The sequence below is a fragment of the Eleginops maclovinus genome, chromosome 15 (genome assembly GCF_036324505.1).
Source record: "Eleginops maclovinus isolate JMC-PN-2008 ecotype Puerto Natales chromosome 15, JC_Emac_rtc_rv5, whole genome shotgun sequence".
Lineage (NCBI taxonomy): Eukaryota > Metazoa > Chordata > Actinopteri > Perciformes > Eleginopidae > Eleginops > Eleginops maclovinus.
In genome coordinates, this window is record NC_086363.1 from 13,125,964 (window position 1) to 13,148,412 (window position 22,449).

At 41.0% G+C, this 22,449-nt stretch overlaps 1 protein-coding gene across 1 annotated transcript in view; it reads left to right on the top strand.

The window, feature by feature from the left end:
- The window catches only part of LOC134876991 (MAM domain-containing glycosylphosphatidylinositol anchor protein 2-like), a 157,631-nt gene that overhangs the window by 102,813 nt on the left and 32,369 nt on the right, over positions 1-22,449 (top strand). The window contains exons 9-10 of the mRNA XM_063902315.1: positions 2,925-3,245; positions 13,702-13,974. Coding sequence (XP_063758385.1) covers positions 2,925-3,245; positions 13,702-13,974 — 594 coding nt within the window. The remainder of the gene's footprint in view (positions 1-2,924; positions 3,246-13,701; positions 13,975-22,449) is intronic.

The window sequence follows — 22,449 nt, forward strand, 5'->3', positions numbered from 1 at the left end:
ACCCAAGTACAGTTCCTCTCAGCTGTAGTAGAGAATTTAGAAGTGCAAGATCTAATTCAGAATTTCCTTACGAGTTGGTGAAGACCAAAACAGAGTTAGAAGCAAAATACAATTTGAACTTACAATTGTTTAGATGGGCAGAAACAGGACTCCAAATGAATGCTTACTGTGCCGAGTCTTTATGAAGACATCTCTTACAGATAGCTTCCATTGCCCTCAAAAAAGTGATACGAATTCAATAAGAGAGTACTATGTGAAATGTACCTTCTCCTGTGCATTCACCTCCTCCGTGAATGCACCTAGGATCAACATTTTGCCAAAATAGCAGTTAATGTACAAGTTACTATTTAGTTTTTTAGTCAGGCTGGTTTAAGCAAAACCGTAGAAGCCAGGCTGCGTGTTTTTTTTATTAGTAAATAATATGCAATTCACATCTAGTTTAACGTATCGCTGCTCCAGCATTTTGAGTATACTTTTTGAAACACCTTCAGGACAAAAGAAATAACTGTATTAGTGTAGTAGACGTAGCAGTTATATTGTTACCTCTCACCGAGACAGATATGAGGTTAAAAGAACTATAGCTGGACTCTGTTTCGTTTTCTGGGAAATTGCTAGCGATTTCATCACTATAAAACTTCATTGTTGCTTGACTTCATTCCAGCTGCAGCATTGTTTGGGCAGAATGGCAGTGCTTGGGAAATCATCAGCGAAGCATGACACAGTTTCATCATTGCTGAGAAGATTTTTACTCCTCGAATTGCTCACTGTAAACTATTTTTGGGAGCACTTCTACAAAATGGTCTTGGAGTCATCTGATGGTTTTGACTTGCACAAAGATACACAAACATAGTAATAGACACACACACACACACACACACACACACACACACACACACACACACACACACACACACACACACACACACACACACACACACACACACACTCACACTCTAGGAGCCAGTGTGCTTTGCCAGGTTTGCTAATTAAACAAATTTACTTGGCTAGCATTCTAGATGAGGAACCAGACTTCATGGTCCAACCTGCTAGTTCTCCTGCTTTCCAAACTGAGAACACACAGATACATGCACACACACAGGCACACAGACAGACAGACACACACACACACACACACACACACACACACACACACACACACACACACACACACACACACACCACATTCACTGAAACCTGCTTATGTGTCCAGCAATTTGCCACTCTGCACTTATTTTATTATTCATTGTTCCTTTCGGCCAAGGCTCTTAGTGTCCGTTAAACAAAGGCAACCTATTTATTGGGTCATATTTTCTAACACGGACAGCAATAACACTCTATCACCTTTGGGAGTGTTCTGTTGTAAACTCTGAAATATATGATGCTGTGCTGAGATTGAGTAGCTGCACGAGGAGGCAGGGGGAGAAGTAAAAAGCTGCGGAGAGCGATGGTAATGATGGTGATAAGAATTATGAATGTTGTAATCACGATGGCAAAATCCATCCTGGAAATAGTACTGGGATGTGAAAGCAATGTGATGATGAACATTATGATGGAAATGTGACAAGGATGTTGATAATACTGTACTGCTGATGAGAATGGCAATGTTGACGCTGATGTTAATGGCCTCTTGGAAGGGCAATGCCTTGCTTAGGCAGATGTAGAGTACATAAAGTGTGTTTTTAGTTGGATTATTAGTCGGATACTTTAAGCTTCATATCCGAGATGTATAGCCTGTTTCTACTGCATGAACTTTTCCAAAGAACTAGGAACTATTTCAGAAACCTTACTTTTCAATCGATCAAACCTTACTTTTCAATCGATCGTAGGAATCTGAGAATACATTAAGTTTTTCTGCGTTTGGTCCCTGGTGACAAAACAGTGCCTGCTGTGAGTCTGGCCCAGGAGCTATAGGGTGGGAGTTCACAGTGCTAAACCTCACAAATTAGTCAAACATAAAATAGTTATGCAAACCTTCATTCCCACCGTAAGCAAGTACCAGGTGCCACTAGAATAAATACGAGGCCAAGGGGTTATTTATTGATTTGAAAAACAAATGTATGTTACCATGTTTACCAACTAATCCAAAAAGAGCAAGAGAGAGCTGAGAGTGCAGATGAAACAAGTAAGATAGGAAGAAAATCAAAGGAGTTAAAGCAGGTGACAGTTGTGCCTTAGTTTAGCATACTGGACTGGAAGCAGGGAGAGACAGCTAGATTGAAAGTTAAGCATAAAATGAACAGTTTTAATCTATAATCTTGGCCAGAGTCAGAGACTACCTGGAGTTTGTAGTCGCCATGAGGTTGCCAGAAAACCATGGGGAAGACTGCAGAAATTGTGTGTGGTTGTGGCCAAAATTACTGAGAAGCAAGGACAAATAACATACTGTCGTAAGTTTTCAAAAAAAAAAGAACCCTGTCAATCAACAATCTCTCCTCAAGTCCAAGATTTCAGTAATATTTTCTTGTGGCTCATTTTTAAAATAATTTGTATACAGTTCTTCAGCTGGAATGGAAGAGCACACCACAAGGCTTCACAAAAAGGAGTTTAATGTTCAGTTCCTGAGTTTGGTTCCTTTTGCTTCCTAATATCTAAATAAGATTGGTCAAAAAGTGTACTTGCTTGTCCGCTCTTCATTGCATTGTTCATTGTTTTCCATTGCTTGATTTGCATTGAACTTCCTCACTGCTGCCCCCCATGATGGTTTTACTGCTGGTACTTCAGAATGTTTAGTTCAAGCCATTAGCCATTGCCGCTGCTAATATCCGCATGGTCCTTCCATATAAGCTGTGTATGTTGCTGAGATTCATTGCCATTGCAACTTGGATGCCCATTCGCTTCCTCCCTCCATGCCGTCCACACAACTTGTCTCCCAGTCGACCATTTCATCTTACCCCGCCTGCTGACTTTCTAGAGCCCCATATCAGTCCCTCCTCTGTTTTTCTCTTTCTTAGTTCCCCCCAACCTGACAGTCCCTCGGGGCAAGTCCCCCCTGGTGACCCGCGAGGGTGACACAGTGGAGCTGGAGTGCCTTGTTTCAGGGAAGCCCAAGCCCATCATCTTGTGGTCGAGATCTGACAAGGAGGTGCCAATGCCGGACGGCAGCATGCAGATGGAAAGCTATGACGGCGTGCTGCGGATTGTCAATGTGTCCAGAGAGATGACGGGCTCGTACCGCTGCCAGACCAGCCAGTATAACGGGTTCAACGTGAAGCCCCGGGAGGCCGAGGTGGAGCTGATCGTTCAATGTGAGTAAATGAAACTGTATGTGCGTGATGCAGTGTATTTGTTTCTCTAGGTGCGTCCAATGTTTCCGGGATGTATTGTCTTTGTTCGCAGTGTAATTAATCTTTATATTCTGGTCCAGTGTGAACAAAACTGAACATGCCTACATTTCTCTCCTTCCACGCCCATCCAATTTCCTTCTGAAGGCTGTAAAATGAGTCCACTCCCCTGATGTCCTCAGCCTGGTCTGAGAAGAAACAGCTCTGACTCCACCTCTTACATTATTGGGGGGGGGGGTTCATAGTTCATAGTCGGCACTTTATCTGCCGACTATGAACTGTGGTGAACTGATATTAACTGAGGTCAAAAGCACTGGTTACTGATGTCCACACTTATCAGGATCTTTGCATGTTTGTGTTTGTGTGTTAGCCTTTTATCGCTCAAGTTGGAGAAGACCCAAAGAGTGTGTGCCATATCCCCGGGGCCTTAGACCCCCCACCACTGTGGCTCATTTTGAAACCTCTTCCTTTTCTTAAAATGTCACATTCAAAGATGGCTTAACGGCTAATTAGCGAGCGGCTAATTTATTCCCACTACTATTCATTCTGTATTAATTTATGGAGATTTGAATTGCAATATTTCGAATGAACGTCAGGGATTCAGAGCGTTTTCTCTCATTCAAAAGCTTGGGATGTTTCTCTCCGCCGGAAGAAAGAACAGAAGAAGGATAGGAAGGAAATTAAAGCGATCTATGTAGGGTGCTACCAATCTCTGGCAAGCGATTATAGGAAATAGGAAAAGTCTCATAGCCACATTTTCATTGTTTTGCTCATGGCCTACTTAGTTAATCCGTACATTCTTCCATCAGAACTAACTGTAATCTAGAAAGAACCTGTGCAAAAGTGTGTCCGTTTTAAACTACTCTGACATGCGTATAAATTAACAAGCTCTATGCTGACGACCACATTTTAAATGTCCTCCCCCAGTGGACTTTCCAAACGTCGGACTGCATAAAATATTTCAACAAAGTGTGAGCAATAAAACTGAATTATGGCTGCAGCTCAACCAAGGTTTTGATTCAAGATGAACTTGACACACCCACGACCAGTATTTTGATTGAAGAAGAACAAGAGCAGACCCCATGCTGTTCTTGCCGACGAGGATAAGCCCATCACTGCCCTAATTTTTTACAACACTTTTTATTTTACTCTTTGCTATGATGTTCACGTTTCAGCTTAGTTGTAACCCACTGGGCTGCTTTAAGAGTTTTAATGAAGTTTTGATGTGCTTTGAAGAGGACTGTGTTACATTTTTGGCCGAATTGATTATGAACATGCTGTGGTGACAGCTCATATCAAAGGTCAGTGGTTTGCTACGCACCACTACTGACAAACAGAAAACAGAGGATCTGGACTCTTGGATTGCTTTCATTAATTAGAGCCCTCGGTAGAGACACATTGTCGAATGAAAGATTAAAAGAAGATTAGTGTCAATTGCTTTTTTAAATATAAAAAATAATGCTGAATATTCACACTGAACCTTCTTTCTTCCAACAGTAGTCCAAATCGAAGAACTAACACACATCCACATACTAACCCCTGCCTGTTTAAAAGTACTTAAAGAATGGATGATGCTGCCTTCCCCTCTGCCCCCTCTCAGCAGTGAGAGCAGTTTATGCCACAAGCAGCAGTAGGTCACAGTGATTTTGCCTGCCGTTTGGAAACAGCAGGGGCACATACTGTATCATTTTTCTTTGGGCAGCACAATTAGAGCAGAGAAAAGCAAATTAGCACTTACTGTCCAGAAGCTTTTTAAAAATATAACAACAATTACTCAGCATGTACGAAATCGTAAAAGTCATTTTTTTCTCCTTGCATCTGCAGCAACATTACTTTCTACAGCTCCCTTTGCAATTCAGTAACAACAAAATATGATACTTACAGCCCAAAGTAAAACATTCGGAGCATATAAAATGTCCTCAAGCCTTAATGAAAACCATAAATATTACATATATAAAGTATGGACTGTTAAGCGGAAAAAAGCAATATGCAATAACTACGATGCTCGGCATGAGACATAAATATTGAGTTGATTGTTTATCTTTTTTAAGACGTTGTATTAAATAAAAAAGCATAACCCCCAATTTGCTAATCCCTTCCAGCACCATCTGCTGCTATTTCAGCCAGTGTGCCAATGTTTCACCAGGCATATGACCAGAGAATCTAACGTATGGCTCTCAGCTTTGCTATCTTTAGGCATTTAATCTATTTTTTTTCCCCAAAGCTTGCACCTGTGAAGTGTGTAATTCAATACAAACATGCTCTCACTTCTGAGACATGGCATAAAATGAATATTTGAGTATGAATTTAAATTGATTTTGACCTTTTAAAATCCACTCGGTTGATCTAGTCCACCCATTTTTTTTATTTGTCTCGTTTCCATTTTTGGCTCTCAATGCTCTTACCATAACTATCGAGGCCAATAATAGATACAAGTCAATAGTGTCCATCCTGCTCGATTTACAAAGACCTTTTTAGAAATGTTTTAAAGTTGGGAATACACATCTACATTTTTGCGGTGATATGCCCTGACAACATCATGCACATCCACCTTAGATATTGTGATAAAAAAAGATAATTGTCGGCTCAAAGTTACTTTAATAATAAGAATAATACATTTTATTTGGAGGGCGCCTTTCATAGCACCCAAGGACACCTTACAGGGCATAGGGTAATATAGGGAGAGTTAAAACAGTGGACAGCCGGGGTGAAACAAGACAAACAACAGGAAATGGAAATGGACTACGAAGAGACATAGGGTACAGGTTATAATGAGAAAGCCAGTTCGAATAGGTGGGTTTTGAGTTGGGTTTTGAATGTGGTTATGGAATCAGACTGTCGGATATGTAGTGGCAGGGAGTTCCAGAGTCTGGGTGCAGAGCAGCTGAAAGCTTGAGCAATCATAAGCAACAAAAAGAAGAGAACAAAGATGAGATGTTAGAAATAAAAATAACGAGAACAAGTTAAAAAAATCAAACATTACATTACATAGAATCACAAACTGCCCCATTGTCTGGTATAACAGATTGAAAGGAAAGAGCAGAGGAGGAGAAGGACCTTCAGACTATAAACTCAGGTGGCCCTAACTGACTACTGCAATGAATGCTAAAAAATTCAAAGATCCGAGTTTTATATTCATCACATACTTTCATGGCCTAGATCAATCCAAAGGGATGTGGTGAATGCTTAAAAACAAACCTGTATTTTCCAGAAGCAAAGGCGTTACTCCCACGAAAGTCCATGACCCAGTCTTTGAATGGAGGTCAATCACGAGCTCTGTAGCAAGGTGTTTCTTCTCTGACACCATACTAGTGAAGGTCACCTCCTATCACATGCTGCTGCCGCCCTCCCTGTCGCATTGAAAATGGACAGAGGTCCCTTGGAATGCAGACTGTTGCTAGTGACACTAAAATGAAGAAGACATGACTCAGGAATCCAGGAGAGAGGCGTAATCAGTTCTCTGATCTAACAGCTTCAACATGCGTTTGCGTCATAGCACGACAGACATCCATTCACTCCTAATACTTCATCCTTCCAATCCAGTTGTTTCTGCAGAACCCAATTACTTTTGATTATGTGTTTTTATTTAAATAAAGCAGCTTTCATGCGCTTCAGTTGTTGACGTCGTGCGGCACTTTCATCTTTTCGCCGTCATCTTCAAAGCAGAACACCTAATGAAGAGATTTATCCAAGCTCCTGTATTGATAAATCAATCATTCTGCCGTGTTCGCACTTCAGAGCCAGTTCTGTTCCTCTTCAGACTCTCGTTACTTATTCATACATTGCTTCAAAGCCCAAGTTTATAAAGCACAAACAATCTGTACTCGAGTTGTTGGATCGCTATGACACGTTTCAGGGTTTCGGGGGAAATGTCCACCTCGTGTACACATTTACTGTTGGCTCTGTTGCGTTTGCCAAATACATAGACCTTTGCTCGGTTTTTCCAGCTTGTGAATTTACTTTATTAGCACACTTCGGCCCTGCTTTTGTTGTTTGCTCAGTACGCTGTGTCGGTATGCCCCCCTTCCTTCTTTTTCTTGGCCTGTCTCTTAGTGTGTAAGCACAAGCCAATCCCCCTGAGATGCTTTTCTCGCCTGCATTTCCAGGTCCCAGCGTGAGCCACCCGCCTTTGGTGGTGAGCCATGTGCAAAGCCGCGTTTAGTAACTTGATCAAGGGACCGAGGTACAGTCCTCTGAAGCAAAGAGCATTAGAGGCGTGAAGGAACGACTCTGGCAAGTCAACAGCTTTGATATGTAAAAACCTGCATCTGTTGGCTGGCGGAGGCGCCGCCAGGAGGAGAGGTAGAGGGAATAGAAGACGTATGCCTCCAGAGTCTCACCCTAATAGAATTGCAAACGCCAAATCCCAAGCTGTGACACCCTAATGTTCTTAGTCAAACTGACTTGGCATGGTCCAGGGGCTTGTGAGAGTGAAGAAACAGGGAGAAATAGAGGCAAGAAGGAAGCATAGAGTGGTTTCCCGTCCTCTGTCTGTCAGAGCGAGAGTTATCAAGCTCTACTCCAGCCCAGATGCGCGGCTTTCTTTTATCCAGGCTTCCCTTCTGTTCCTCCTCACATGGCCCGTGACACCTGCCTGATGCAACCGAGCGATCGCCCCCCTGAGCGAGCATTTGCTATCTGACATACATCAAGAAGACACACCGGGATAAAGAGCTACTGTCTTAGCAAAAGTAATGAGCAGAATTACACGATTATTGTTTTTAATTAATTTCCCTTTCTGCATCAGGAAGGCCTGCAATTCTGGCCCCTGAGGCCCACTCTAATGTGAATCATATTAGAGCGATTCACATTAGCCTAACGCCAGCAAATTAATCTTTCGCATTACAGCAGGGCTCGCACACCGCATTTGGGGGATGAAATTTTAATAACCCTTTTTTATGGAACAACATTGAATTGATCAGCCGCATCAAATCCACACCAGAAAAGGTCAGCGAGTATGTAGGTTGTAAACAGAAGCCTGCTCATGGCTTAGACAGAATAATTCATAACTTGGTCAATGAGTGAGCTAAACCTATTAGCGGATCACCAGGCTTCTGCTGGCACGGAGGAGTCTACATTGATTATCATTAATTGTATATTTAAGTTCATAAATTATCCCTAAGTTTTAATAACAATATGGTAATGCAGACGCTGCTTAAGTTCATTGTTTGATTGCGGAGGCAGTAGCGTGAGGGAAGGAAGGCGCGTTGATGCAGAGCAGTGTTTCCCTGCATTATTCAACACAGTGATTCATTATAAATCAGAGTTATCATTATATATTCTGTATTTGTCAGTTTGACTTTTGATTAATGTGTTTAAGGCTTGGTATTGTAGTGTGCTGTTCCACAAAGGTTATTTTCCCACAAGAATGCTTTTGATTCCATATAAAACAAGGCCTACATTTCTGTAATACTCCCACATGCTGCTACTGAAGGCTGTGTGACATATTTCTTAACGAAGCGCCGATATGTCTAGCATGTTTAGCCGACATTTGTCAATAGATAATGATTAAATGAATGTATCAACAAAGGAACAAGGTCTCTATTTCTAATAACCTCCTGTTCCCTATTTAATGTGAATGCATCACTTCTTCGATGTTTACCAGAAGTATAATGTCAATTTACACTGTGCTAATTCCGTCAGTTCAGCAAGTGCCATGCCTAGCGTTCCACTTCGCCTTTTGAATAAATGAATCACTTCCTCTAGAATGTTCAAATTAAAAGTATTGCAGTCTTCTTTTGACGGTAGGCTTTTTAACTTGAAAAGGCTATGTTTTGTCGACGGTAGTCTAAGGTTAGGTGGTACAGTAAAGAAGATCAAGTGTAATTAATCACAGTGAAAGAGAATGGTCAAAGCAGCAGCAACATTTACCAATTTTGGGAAATGTTTGTTGGCTACCGGTTAAATAGCCTTCCCGTCTTGTAATAGTTGTTGACATTTATTTGTTTTTACGATCATTATTTCAATATCAGCTTATGTATCATACCAATACCTATGTATTTTGCTCCACACTCCAAGTGCAGATTCCTGATAATGTTAATAAAAGAGGGATTTTGGTTACATGACTTTCACGTGGAGTATTTTCATATTTTTGAAATAGAACATAAAGCAAAGGTCTGAGTAATAAGCCATATTATATTGAAATGTGTTAATTAAGGATAAACCCCTTGAGATGAACCGCCTCGTTTTCAAGGGGGTCCTAACATATAGTACAAAAAGCAAGACAGTAACAAGAAAACAAAAACAAACAAAATACAATCACGTCGTAATACAACCACAGACAAGACAAAACATGACATAACCACTGTATACCCACAGAAAGGCCATGAACAAATACCTTTTCCTAGCAATAAAACAATAAATACAGATAAACATAGTCTTTCATACTTGGGAATTCAACTATAGCATGTACAGGTTACAGCAAAAAAAGAAGATAAAATGTTTAACATTTGAAAAGAAGTCCAGCGTTGTATGGTGGCAAATTATTCAAGTCTGAAGGAGCTTTGAACTTAAAGATCTTTACCCTACTGTTTTGGATACTGGGGGAGAGGAGTACAAGTATTGTGTGGAGTGCCTCTGTTGTGGAAAATGCTTTTAGTTTTGATGTACACATTTAGAAGTAGTGCAAGTACATCCAAGAGCAAACCGACATCAATTATTGTATGCTTTGTTGAGGGGTTGGAGGTCAGTTTTTGGATGCATTTTGTTAAATAACATCAACATAATCCAACAGCGCTAATATAATTTGTGAGGCAAGGTTCTTTATGACAGTGGTTGTGAGGCAGCTTTTTGAACATAGTAACAAACTAGTCCCAAAGGATTTTTTTTGCAGCATATATTGAATTATTGAATATGGGGTTTATATGTGAGCTCAGTCAAGCCGGGATGAAAGAGAAACAACAAAAGAACATCTAACCATATAGAGAGAATGCAATTGCACATACACACTTCACATGCACACACTACAGTACAATTTACTCTTGCAGGCTCGCCTAAAGGAGTTCCCTGTCCTTCTCTTGATGCACTCCTCCGAAACCAAAGAAAAATGAAACCCATTCTGACTGAAGTTGAAGTTTATTGAAAAGCAGTCAAGCGGTATTTCAGTAATGCAGGTGCACGCATGCACACAAAAATCCCCCTCAGCCAGCCACACACGCTCAAAAACACACATGCATATTTCCCCCATGTATACCCGGGTCTTTGTTCTGTCCTCCTCCCTGTAGATGGCGGCCTGTGTGGACCGTGGGGAAAAGCCCTCCGTGCTCCTTAAATGTTGTTTTTCTCCACATTACTGTCAAAGTATCCGCCGGTGACTGATGATGGATTACATCTCAGCAAGTGCACAGGGTTTTTCCCTCAGCTGGTGACTTACAGCAACTCTGAGCCCTCACTGCTACACAAAACATGCCAAGCGCTGCTCAGGGAATATCACACAGGACCTTTTCGCTCCTTTCTCCTCATGTTCGCTGGTCAGCTGTTTCACAGGAGATGCACAGAGGGGATATAAGGCATGTGCCCTTGTTTGAAAGATATTTTGGTTATATAAGACATTTTTTCCTCTTCTTTTTCAATTTTCAGCAGACCCAAACCTTGTCTTTATTTGTCTTTCTGCGTCAATGGAAATGCACTTACTGCAATTTGGTGTAGTGCCACTCAGGGAGGCTGTGGAGCCAGGCTGTGATTCACCGCCACACACAAACCTACAATTTTAATGTGATAAGTACAGATTCAGGTCCTTCTCTTGGAGTCAGAAAAAAGCCATCGACTGCGGGTAAAAGCCCAGGCAAGGCTCATCTGAAGGAGGAACTGATTGCTGTTTCATTTACCTGAGATGAAAGCTGCTTTACTCTCAACTTTGTGAATAGCATCAGGAGAGGGAGGCAAACTTTTGTCCAACCTCAGTCCAACCTCTTGGAATATTTGTGTTTACTTTTTTCTTTCATCCTGTGTGCCATTAATCATAGAAGCTCCTGGTGTCTGGGTTTTTGTTTGTGTTTATTTGTGATAATTAGCATCGAAAGCAAAAGAGTAAAATCCCACATTTGCAAACAGCATGGTGTTTTACAGCCTACGTTTCCCAGGGCACCTCACTAGCCTCTCAAACCTGCTGAGGTAATAATGGGCGATGGAAAAAGCAAAATGAAAGAGCTTTTTAGGGTTTTACCTTTATTATATTGTGCTAAAAGGTTTTTGTGCGTGTAAATGGTTTGCAAAGACTAAAATTCCATAGTGCCCTCCAGAGGGAGTTTCTCTCCCGCACACTCCCCCTCCCCCCCTGCCTGAAACGCCTCCATTTGACTCTGTTTACTTCTATAACATAATGACATCACTATGTAACACTTGCGCGTCTATTGTCTATCACTCCAACACACTGTGGGTGATTTGCTAATGGGCGGGACACCTCTTAGCGGTTGACCAATAACAACAGAGCCAGCCAGCTAACCAATCAGAGCAGACTGGGCTTTGGTTTCAGACAGAGGGTGAAAAGAGGCGCTGCAGCACAGGCAGTATGAGAAAAATAAAGACCTTTTTGGACATTAAAGCATAAAAACATGTCAGAGTTGAGGCACAAAATACAAATATGAACCTGAAATTTAGCATAATAGGGCCTGTTGCGGCTTCCAAACACAAACCTTTTAGCCGCTGAGAGTCTATGAGGTTTGGGTCCTCAGGTACGTAGATTTATGACGCGCCACAGTAGACCATGACAAAGACACGCTGAGATCCAAATATGCTTAGGTGCATTTATTGAAAGCACAGAGCTATCACAGCGCAGCAAGGATGGATAAATGAATGAATGAGTAGCGGTAGCGGTCAACAAAAATTACGGCTACTCCCAACCCTGACTCTCTCTCTCTCTCTCTCTCTCATCTGCGTCACCGGTGAGTGCCCACCTTTACGCACACACACTTCCGCACGCACACACGCCCACTCCCAGGTGAACCACCCCCTCTGCAACACACACACACTCTAACACACCGTGCTGCTCATCTTCAGCCTATATGTCTCTTACAGGGCCCCTTTAAAAAGTGTGAAAAACTATAATTAATTTCTTCAAAACATTTTGCTGGTGAAATGTTAGCATTTTCAACATTAAAAAAAGAATGATTACGGTTGTAAAAAAAACCATTAATAGTGTTATCAAATTATATGCTGTAAATTTTAATCAACTGTTCATTTTATTGCATTCCTTTCAATTCCTGAAGGTTCTGTAATTATATTGTATTACCGTGTGTGAATAATGTATAAGATTATGTTGCAGATTACAGTTTAATCAGGTAATCAGTGATCTGTAACATATTACATCCTAAAAAGTAACATCCCCAGCCCTGGTTATTGCTACCCTCCTCTCCTTTATTATGTCAGGAAATATGCAAATTCTGGCAATGAAGTCGCTCTGTGTCATCCAATCTCTTCTCTACAGCATTCAGTGTTGTTTTTAAAGAGAGGCCGTGACTTTTGTCAAGCATCTGTCTGAGCAAGTCAAGAGCAAAGATGCTTAAGATGGGGAAATTATTCATAACCATTTGCATGCACAAGCACCCATTTTGTCTACACAAACACACAATTTGTCACCATGCACATAATGTATCGCACATTTAAGTTGAGCGTAAATATGGAAACGGGAATATAAACTTGCATTCAGGTCATTTTCAGCCCATTATTCCACGCTTAGCTGCATAATTCCCCATCTGGTTGTCTGTGTGGTGGAACAGGTGAAGCCTGTCAGAAACTCAAATAAGTTATTAATTTTCCATTTCCATCGCTTTAGGTGCACTTCATCATCCTGTTAACAATGTTCCCGTGAGGCGTGACTGATTTCTTTCCAAACAATGTTTTTTTCTGAAGAATTCAATTTCTTGCACCCACTGCTGCTCCCCCTACAATTGTTTTCGCTCGTCTCTATTTATTGCTGAGGTGTATTAACTTTGCACTGCCTATTGTTTAAAGTTTACTTGCAATATGCTTCTATCTCACCTTTTCTCCCCCATCTCACCAAATTCATTTATATAACAATATTAGACTGACTCTTAAATACAGTATGTGTCTTCCTTTCTGTTTGTGAAATGTTTTATTATCTGTTGGTTGTCATACAAAAAGCTTGTATTTTATTTACAGTTAAATTCACCTTATGTCTTTCCATTTGTTAACACACTTTCAAAACATAACTTTGTTCAGTTTTCTGTATAAACATAATCTCATAACTAACTATTATGACTGTGTTTTCTGTCTTCCAGGTACTTTCCGCTCTATACATTTCTCTGGAGGTTTGAGACAACCTCGTCTGGCCCGCACAATCTCTCCTTTCTTTCTCTAACAAAAGCCTTTTCTTCTATATTTCCACTGGAACATCCTTGAAGAACTTTGTCTTTATACAATGTCAGCTGAACTCATATGATCCCTCATTTCTCCCACGCAGACCCTCCCACGGTGGAGCCTGTGAACATGGAGATGCGTCAGGGCCTGGGCCGGCCTGTGGTGATGACCTGCAGGGTGCTGCGAGCCCACCCTTCCCGTGTGCTGCGATTCGAGTGGCTCCTATCAAACCGGCTTCTCCACGCCGGAGCCTTCGATGCCCAGAGAGACGAAACGGAGTACACCATTCGCAGCCTGAATCGAGACGGTTGGGGGGAGTACACATGTAACGTCATAAACGAGGCAGGAGCAGGAAAATGCACCTTCCAGGTTACAGGTAAAGAGACATGTTTTACTGTTAAGCATTGACCAGTTGCTAAACACCTGTATCATGTTGCTAAACCTGTTAATCTTTCTTTTCTGGCACTACACATGTTATTTATACTAACATACATGTAAGTGGAAGATGTGTCACTTGAACAATTGATCCTTGATTTTAGACAAAAACTGCTTCTCAATTCAAGTTGCTCATCGAAGACTTTTACACCTAAATTGTCTCTTGCGGATTGTATCAGCTGCAGCTAGCTAGGTAACTGAGCTAACATTAGCTCCATGAGTTGAAAACACTGTCTTTGGTTTACTACTCAATTTTTTAACTACTTTTAAAAAAAAAAAACCTTTTAAAAAGTCTATCATTCTTACATGCTGAGATTATAGGTGCGTGTCCTCATTAGTTGATTATCTGCCTAGAACATTTGTAAATAAAGAACAGACCTTTTGTGGTCTTGCAGTGAACGACACTACTACAATATGAATGTCAAAACAATTATCTATATCTTATATTTCATACTAACGTAGACCCTCTTGGCTTCTTAGCCCACACACTTTGAAGAGCCAGACCGAGCTATGGTGTTCATATTTTATATCAAGTATTTCATATTAATATTTTATGGTACAGAGAAAAAGCTTTTAGGATGAGGACTAACCGATGTTTTTGGTGAAAGTAACGTTGTCTCCTATAATTTGTTTGGAAGGAGTTGCTGCAGAAATGAAGTAAAGACACACTAGCGTTAGCTTGAACTCGCCTCGCCTTGAATGTTATTTCCGTGGGAAGTAAGCTATCTAGCCCGTATGCTAGTATTTGCACCTCATATTAGAACAAACAACTGGTAAAACCATTCCTTGCACTTTAGTTTTGTCAATTTTTGAACACACTACACTCAAAACAGTTTAAATGTCTCTTAAAAGTATAGCCCTGCGTACAGCTTCATGCACACGTTTCACAGACCTGCTGTGCTTAGTTACAGATAATAGGCCATGATTGCAAAGTTGCCTTCAAATTATTTTAAGTTTAATATCATACAATTACCATAATTCAAAAACCTCTTCAGTATGCACTCCAGCTGGTAATTTAAGTGTTCACCAGGAACTTTTTGGACAGCTGAAATTGCTTGCTCAAACATTTATCGGTTCTTGTCACGGACGGCTCTGTGTGATCGACAATTAATTTAAAGAGAAGAGTGAAAGAAAGGAAACAAAGATTGTCAATCTGAATGGGACACGTCAATCACGTCCGCTCTTTTCTCTGTCTCCTGTAGTAAACCTGTTCTTTCAGATAATACACACTTACACCCTTCATTGCCTTCGTTTTAGATTGTCTTTCTTTCATCAAGAACAGAATGTGTCCCTCTCCTTGTCGTGTTGTTATGACAGGACTAGATTTGTTTGGTCATGTTGAGTTACCGCAGGAACTCGGGCCAAGGTTTCAATCTCCCAGACCTCCCATTAGAGACAGGAGCTACACGGTCACAGGAGGAGTATCTGTCACTTTGATCCTCTGCCACTGGTTCCTCTCTTCTTTGATACTGTCTATTTCTCTCCATCTATTTCTCAAACTTAGCGTTCCCTCGATTTGTGTATCTCCTCTCTTACTGTTCTCCTCTCTTTGTCCTGGTTTGCTTTTCCGCGTTTTTCATCTTTCTCATTTCAAATGTCTTTCTCTCGTCCTGCTTTTTCTCAGCTTTCTTAGAGTGAAAGATAGACAACGCCTCCCCCCGTGCGCTTCATAAATCAGTCTTCCATGGTAGAGCAGAGAGACAGGAGCAGATAGTCCCTTCCGGTCATTTGTTTTTCTCAACAGGCCTGGAGTTTTACGTGCTATTGCTCATACCCCCTCCCTCCTCCTACCTCCACTCCCCTTCCTTCCCTTTCATCCTCCATCCCTCCTACCTTCTCTCTCCCTTCATCACTCCATTCCTCCCGCCCAATGCTCCAGATTCCCACCATCTGGACTCAGTAGTTGCCAAAGGTATGGAGGCTCTTTTAGTAACCCCCTGAGTGAAGGAGCATGGTGCAGAAAATCCACTTTTGTTCCTCCCATCATCCATGAAATCTGGCCTGCCCTATTCCCTTAACTCCAGTTCTTATTCTTTAAATTTCAATTTTTTATTTTATCGTGCAACCCACCAGCCTCAGTGTGAGATCAACATTACTCTGCAGTTTGACTGAAATAACTACAGGAGAGAATATCAACACCTCTCTATGACTTGTGTGTCCACTTCAAGATGAAGCTCATTAAATATTTGTTATGGCTCATGCAGTTAGGTGGTGTCTTGGGTTGCTCACTTTACAGAGAGAAGACAGGTAGCCCTCAGCGGATAATCCCTCGCCGCTCTCCGCCTGACTTCCTCTTGCGCTGAGTTGATGTGTAATACAAACATCAGTCAGAAGCTCTGGCCTGAAGCCGCAGTTGCTCCATTAAACACACAGGTCCAGTCAACTTGCTATGCAAGACAACATACATGTTGCCATGTTGACAGACACATGCAAGACTTCCAAAGTCTTGCATTTGTCCATTATTATACTTATATAAACGCTGTCGCCTCACAAAGTGTATTGTGCCAGGGGAGAGTGTGTGTGCATGTGCATGGATGCCCATGTGCCAGGCCATCAGGACATCTGTGGAAACAGCGAGTCGGCTGTAATAGCCAAGTTGGACATTAAATTGTGCCAGGGGAGAGACCCCTCAGAGGGATGTAATGTGTACCACTGAGCTTTGGCTCAGGCTCCCTCTCTTGGGTATCCTGACTTTTTAGCAAAGGCTGAAATCATACTCTTCTAACGAGTTAGAGTCGAGAGATAAAGAAAAGAAACTGTCTTTGAAACTCCTCGCTGCTTTCCTTCTCTGATTTCATTCCAGTCTGCTGCGGTATGATTTATAGTCGGCATTTACTACACTTCCTGTCCTCAGGCTGCAAATGTGTACTGATGAAGCAGTGATGGGATGAATCACAGGTCACAGAATACACAGATATTGAATTTAAAGATGTATTGCCTCAATTTATTATTGCACTTCATAAAGTTTATGGACTCAAATAAGTGAGGTTTAGAAAAAAGTATTTTCATTAAAGCAAGAGAGGCTAAGTTATTCTGACCTTAGCCCAGAGCATGAGCTACAGTACACTCTTAACACCCTGGCTCCTACATATCCCATTATGCAGCTCTATAGCATATTTGACCAGATCCCAACATTTCTATATGCCCACTTATACAAAACTTCCAGTGTGCATCACAGGCTTTGTATTACAGTTTTGAAATGAAAGGGGATATAATATTATAGGGGTTTTAAACTTTTTAAACTTTAGAAATTCCTTGCAGAGCTAAATTGGACGATTTACAAATGTTGAAGTAGGACTAACCTGAATGTGAAACCCTTTAAAGCATAATCACTACACAACTATAAACACTTCTCCACACTTCTCCTTTTTTCCCTTCACTGACCAGTCTCGTCAACAATGCAAACTGCAGTTTTCCTGGAAATTAAAAATCCACAAAGAAGGAGCAAACAATGCTTTTCATTTCTCCCACGTTTAATTCCTCTTTTTGGCAGTCTGTCATGAATTACACTAGAAGAACAAATAAATTCCCAGGGACATTGTTCAGAAAATCACTCAACAATGCATTTTGCGAGTTTTTTCAGGAAATGAATTCAAATTCCACACAATGATGCGATGGTACGGTCCCTATTTCCCTCTTTATTGAAGCCATTGTTCCTAATGATGCAGAAACACATTGTGGAACACAGTGCCCAAAGTTACCCGAATGACGTATTTGCATATGTCTTTAGAAGGAAATGGATTTATTGTAGGGTGACACCCACACACTGCATTCAGTCTTTTTAGATCTATTATTATTTGATCCGTCATCTGTTAATAGCAATGTTGCTGTCATCTTGATTTATTTGTTGTATATTCGTTTGGCTCTTTGAGGTGTTTTAGATAGGCATCTTTTTCCTGTTTTTGAGCATCAGTAGTTCCAACTTTTGTGGATGTGTTATTTTTCTTATTTTGATATCTCCAAGCAAGAAAAACATAATAGATTATAGCTTCAAACCTGCACATTGTTCCGTTACAGGGGTTTATAAAAGTGTTGCAATGAACACTTCTGACTTCCAGACATGTTTTTTTAGTAAGTTACCAATTTACCTCTATAATCTGTATCCTGTCCACCGGGGTTGAACTGCACACCTGAAGTGAAGGGTGTACGATGTTGAACACTTTCCGCAGCTCAAAGAGAAACTGACATTGATGGAACCTGTACGTAGTTATGACTGACATTACACTGTCAGAGTAGAAAGGCAGCATATGAAAAATGTTATCTGTGATCAGACTGTAAGTCTCTCGGGCTTGAAGGACACACTCAATATATTGTTTGATTTTTCTCCCTTCTTTTATTTGCTGACCTACATTTTTTAGCTTTATATTATTTTATAACACAATATCACAACTAGTCAATCTACAGCACTCAAACTGACCACAGAGGATAAAAACCGAGTCGACCAAACAAAATATAATTCCAGCTAATAAAAATCAACCGTTAGAAATCTTTCTGGCTCTTCTTCTGTTCGAGTGGATTAGGCGAAGAGGGAGGAAGTTGAGGAAGAATGAGCTGAATAGTTGAGGTGGAAGCGATTCATTACAAATTCAATATCATTTTTTTCTTTCAAAGCCAGAGAGACTTCATTCTCTATCCCAGAAGGAGACTACCAGCCAATTACCACTGAGTCTTTTAATGTCTAATGTCTTTTCCCTATAGTCAGTTAGCTTATCCATGCGGTGGTGTTGGGTTTATCCCGGCCAGCTGTGCATCCATATGCAAGCGTCACTTCTGCCACAAAAGCCTACCTCACCTATCAGCCCTGCTCCATATAGAACAGCTTAGCATATGGTGCTGTTTTCCTCAAGAAGGAAGCATGTTCATAAACCCTTTAAAAAAAAAAGAAAAGGAAGTCTGCAAACAAGGTCAACTTCTTGCCGGAAGGGTTTTACTGAGCTGTTGCATTGGTTTTGCTGTTATAAACAGGATTTAAAAAAAAATCAATTAAGCCTTCTATATTTTATGTTTGATGTCTCCCACCCACGGTTATCTGTTTCAAGACTAGTAAGTGGTTTAGGCAATGTGCTTCATCACACATTACAAATTATTGACAGTGAGGACCATCATTACATTTTTTATTATTTGAGGTAAACACAATTCACTTTGTGAGTTTCTGGCAATTTCTCTTCTGTAACTCTACTGAATAATATCAAATAGATGCATTCAAGTATTACAGAATGCTTTAGCTAAATAATTGTATAAGTGTGTGATCCTTTCAGCGATGTTTACCTAGAGCCGAGTCTGCATAGGAATCTTTAGAAATATCATGAAAACATACAATCAGTTTAATTAACCCATGACGGCTCTGCTTTGCTGCAAAGCATAGCCACTTATTTTTTCACCAGTCTTATTATAACAGAATAAACTGCATGCACACAACTGACTGGCTTATGTAACATTTACTGTACAGCGCGATGTAAACACAGCTGGCTCTATACAGCGAATCACTGCAGAGTGAAGTGCAGACAGCAATTATCCTTGGGTTTGTTGTTAGAAATGCATAAAGGCAGTTTGTTTTATAGCATCTTCAGTTATAAAACCAAAGGGTTCAATGTTTTCAGATGGATTTTTTACCTCCACATAAAAACGTTTAAACAATGAATCCAAAAGTATTTCTCTTGCATGCTTTTGTTCTCCCTGAATGATTTTACCGGGTTGATGAGTGACTGCTCCTTTCACTCCTTTTCATTAGAAAATATATTCAGCTGTAGTTCAATCCTCTATGGTTTTGTTTTGAGTATTTAGGCAGCAGGTTAGTGAATATGGAATCGACTTAAAACAGACAGTTTCTGTATCCATTGTTATGCAGATGTTTACGGACAACAATGGAGGTGTATGGCGCAGGGGAAAATGCTGTAATGCTCCCTATAATGCCTGGTACTAAAGTGAAATGATTGTTTGTTGAAGAAAAACATGGGATATAGCCAGGCCTTGTGGCATTAGAAAGTGACTAAGCGAGTAGTTAGCCTGGTCCCTATCAGCCCAATAGGTTTCACTGAGTTTATTAAACTGATACATGTATACAATGGATGCATGTCTCATGACTGCAAACCGGGACTTCTGGTAGGGCAGTTTATAGTTCCATAAGGGGTGACCTCAATTAGTCAACTTTTTCACTGGAGGAGCCTGATTTAACTGCCAATCTCACAGTCAAATCCTACTGGTTAGGAATGATTAAGATAAGATAAGATGGACCTTTATTTCTCCCCGTGGGATAATTCAGGAGTTAAAGCAGCAACAGAGTGAGACTGAAAAACATTACAGTACAGATTCACAGAAGGTACATAAAACATAGCACAAATGCAAACGGGCATTTAGGGGGTGCTATATGTGCGATTTTTAAATAGAAAAGCATATTCTTCCCAGAAACGCATGATATGTAACCTGTTTTTGGATTAATTCTAGGACTTTTTTCTATAAAGCTTAAAGGGGTCCCTATATGATCATTTTCAGGTTTTTATAATTGTATTTTGTGCCTCTACTGTGACATTTTAACATGCTTCAATATTCAAAATGTGCTTTATTTTTCTCATACTGCCTGTGCTGCTGAAGCTCTTTTGTGCTTTTTCATTAAGTACACGTTAGAGACACAAACAAGGATATAACAACAATATACAAGAGATGTCATTCCCATCTCACAAAAAAGTAAAATACAATAACAAAATACAATTAAAGCTGCAAGCAGCGATGACCGGGTCTGAGACGCTGGCAGGATGTTGTCACAACGTCGACATGTGTCACGCAGGTGTTTTCCAGAGTCACTCGTTAGAAAAGGCGGGAAGTTTCAGGCCGATCGGACAACATTCATGGGAGTTACAGCATTAACACAAACATGATCTGTCGCCATGGCAACGGCATATGATGACATCCCATAATACTCCTGGATGTGTTCAGGGCTGCATCAATATCAAACATGTTACGTTTTAGGTCATTTGGAGCATGTTAACTGGAGTTAAGAGAAAAACGTGTTGCCATGGCAACGGCATACGATGACATCCCATAATTAACATAGAGCTGTTCAGGGCCGGACCATTAACGATATTCTGAGGTCTGGTGCCATTTGGACGATTTTCCATTGAGTTATAATGACAACGTGTTTTATGGCGAGCATTGCGGTTTCCATGGCAACGGGCGACCGTGAGATCGCAGATTTTGCTTAGAGCTGTTGAGGCATGGACCAGTGACACACAGGCGAAGATTGGAGGTCGATCGGATCGTGTCCATTGGAGTTACAGCGACATTGTGTTTTATGTCGAGGGATGCGTTGCCATGGCAACGCCACATTTTGTAACGTAAATGTTGACGTAGAGCTGTTCAGGGCAGCAGTGTGAACCATCATGTGGCGTTTGCTGACTTTCTGAGCATGTCAGTTGGAGTTATGACATCATCGTGTTCCATGGCGAGGGGTCGCCGAAAATCGTACGAACGCGAACTTCGGTGCTAAATAACGGCTACGCCGTGCAAAAAAAAGTTGGATTTCGTGATATCGTTTTGTCGCCCATGTCTCAAGACGCTACCCGACGATTTTCGAGCCGATCGGACAAGGCCCCTCGGAGGAGTTCGTTCAAGTACGAGATAAATCGCGTTTTTCCGACGCCAAATTCAAAATGGCCAACTTCCTGTACGTTTTTTCATACAGGCCCAAGAGGCTTTTTTGTTCGTCTCCGGACCCTGGATATGCGTAGCGATTCTCGTTCGTTTCCGAGAAAGTTAAAGTAGGGGGAGTTAACGTTGAAAACGGAAGTGGGCGTGGCCGACGCATTTTTTATCGGAAAGTTCCGAAACCAATTTCAGACGTCTATTTTCACCAGCGCTGACGCACTGGCAAATTTTCGTGAGGTTTCACATATGTTGCGGGGTTCAAATTTGCGTTCAAAGACTCAAAATAAAAAGAAGAATAATGATCGGACCAATTTCAATAATGTTCGTGCCCTGTGACATGGGCGCGAAGCGAGCGACCAATTTCAATAGGGTCTTCGACGGCCTCTGGTCTCAGACCCTAATTAGTGTAATACATTCATTAGAAAAAACAAAAGAACAAATCAAATAAATAAATAGAGAGAGAGAGAACACAAAAATAACCAAAACAGTCGATAGGATCGCTTCAACATCTCATAAAACAGACAGACCAATACATCAAACAACCAATATACAGTGATGTCACTATGTAAAGTGAACAAAGGAGTCCAATCGATGCATTTCAGGTGTGTGTGTGTAACGGGGGGGATCTGTGTGAGAGAAAGTCTATCTGGAGGGAACTTTGGGATTTTAGCCTTTGCAGACCATTTACATGCACTAAAACCTAGAAAACATGCTTCAGCAATGTGAAAACCCCAACAAGTAGAACAGGGTTCTTCAATCAGACAGGGCTCAAGAA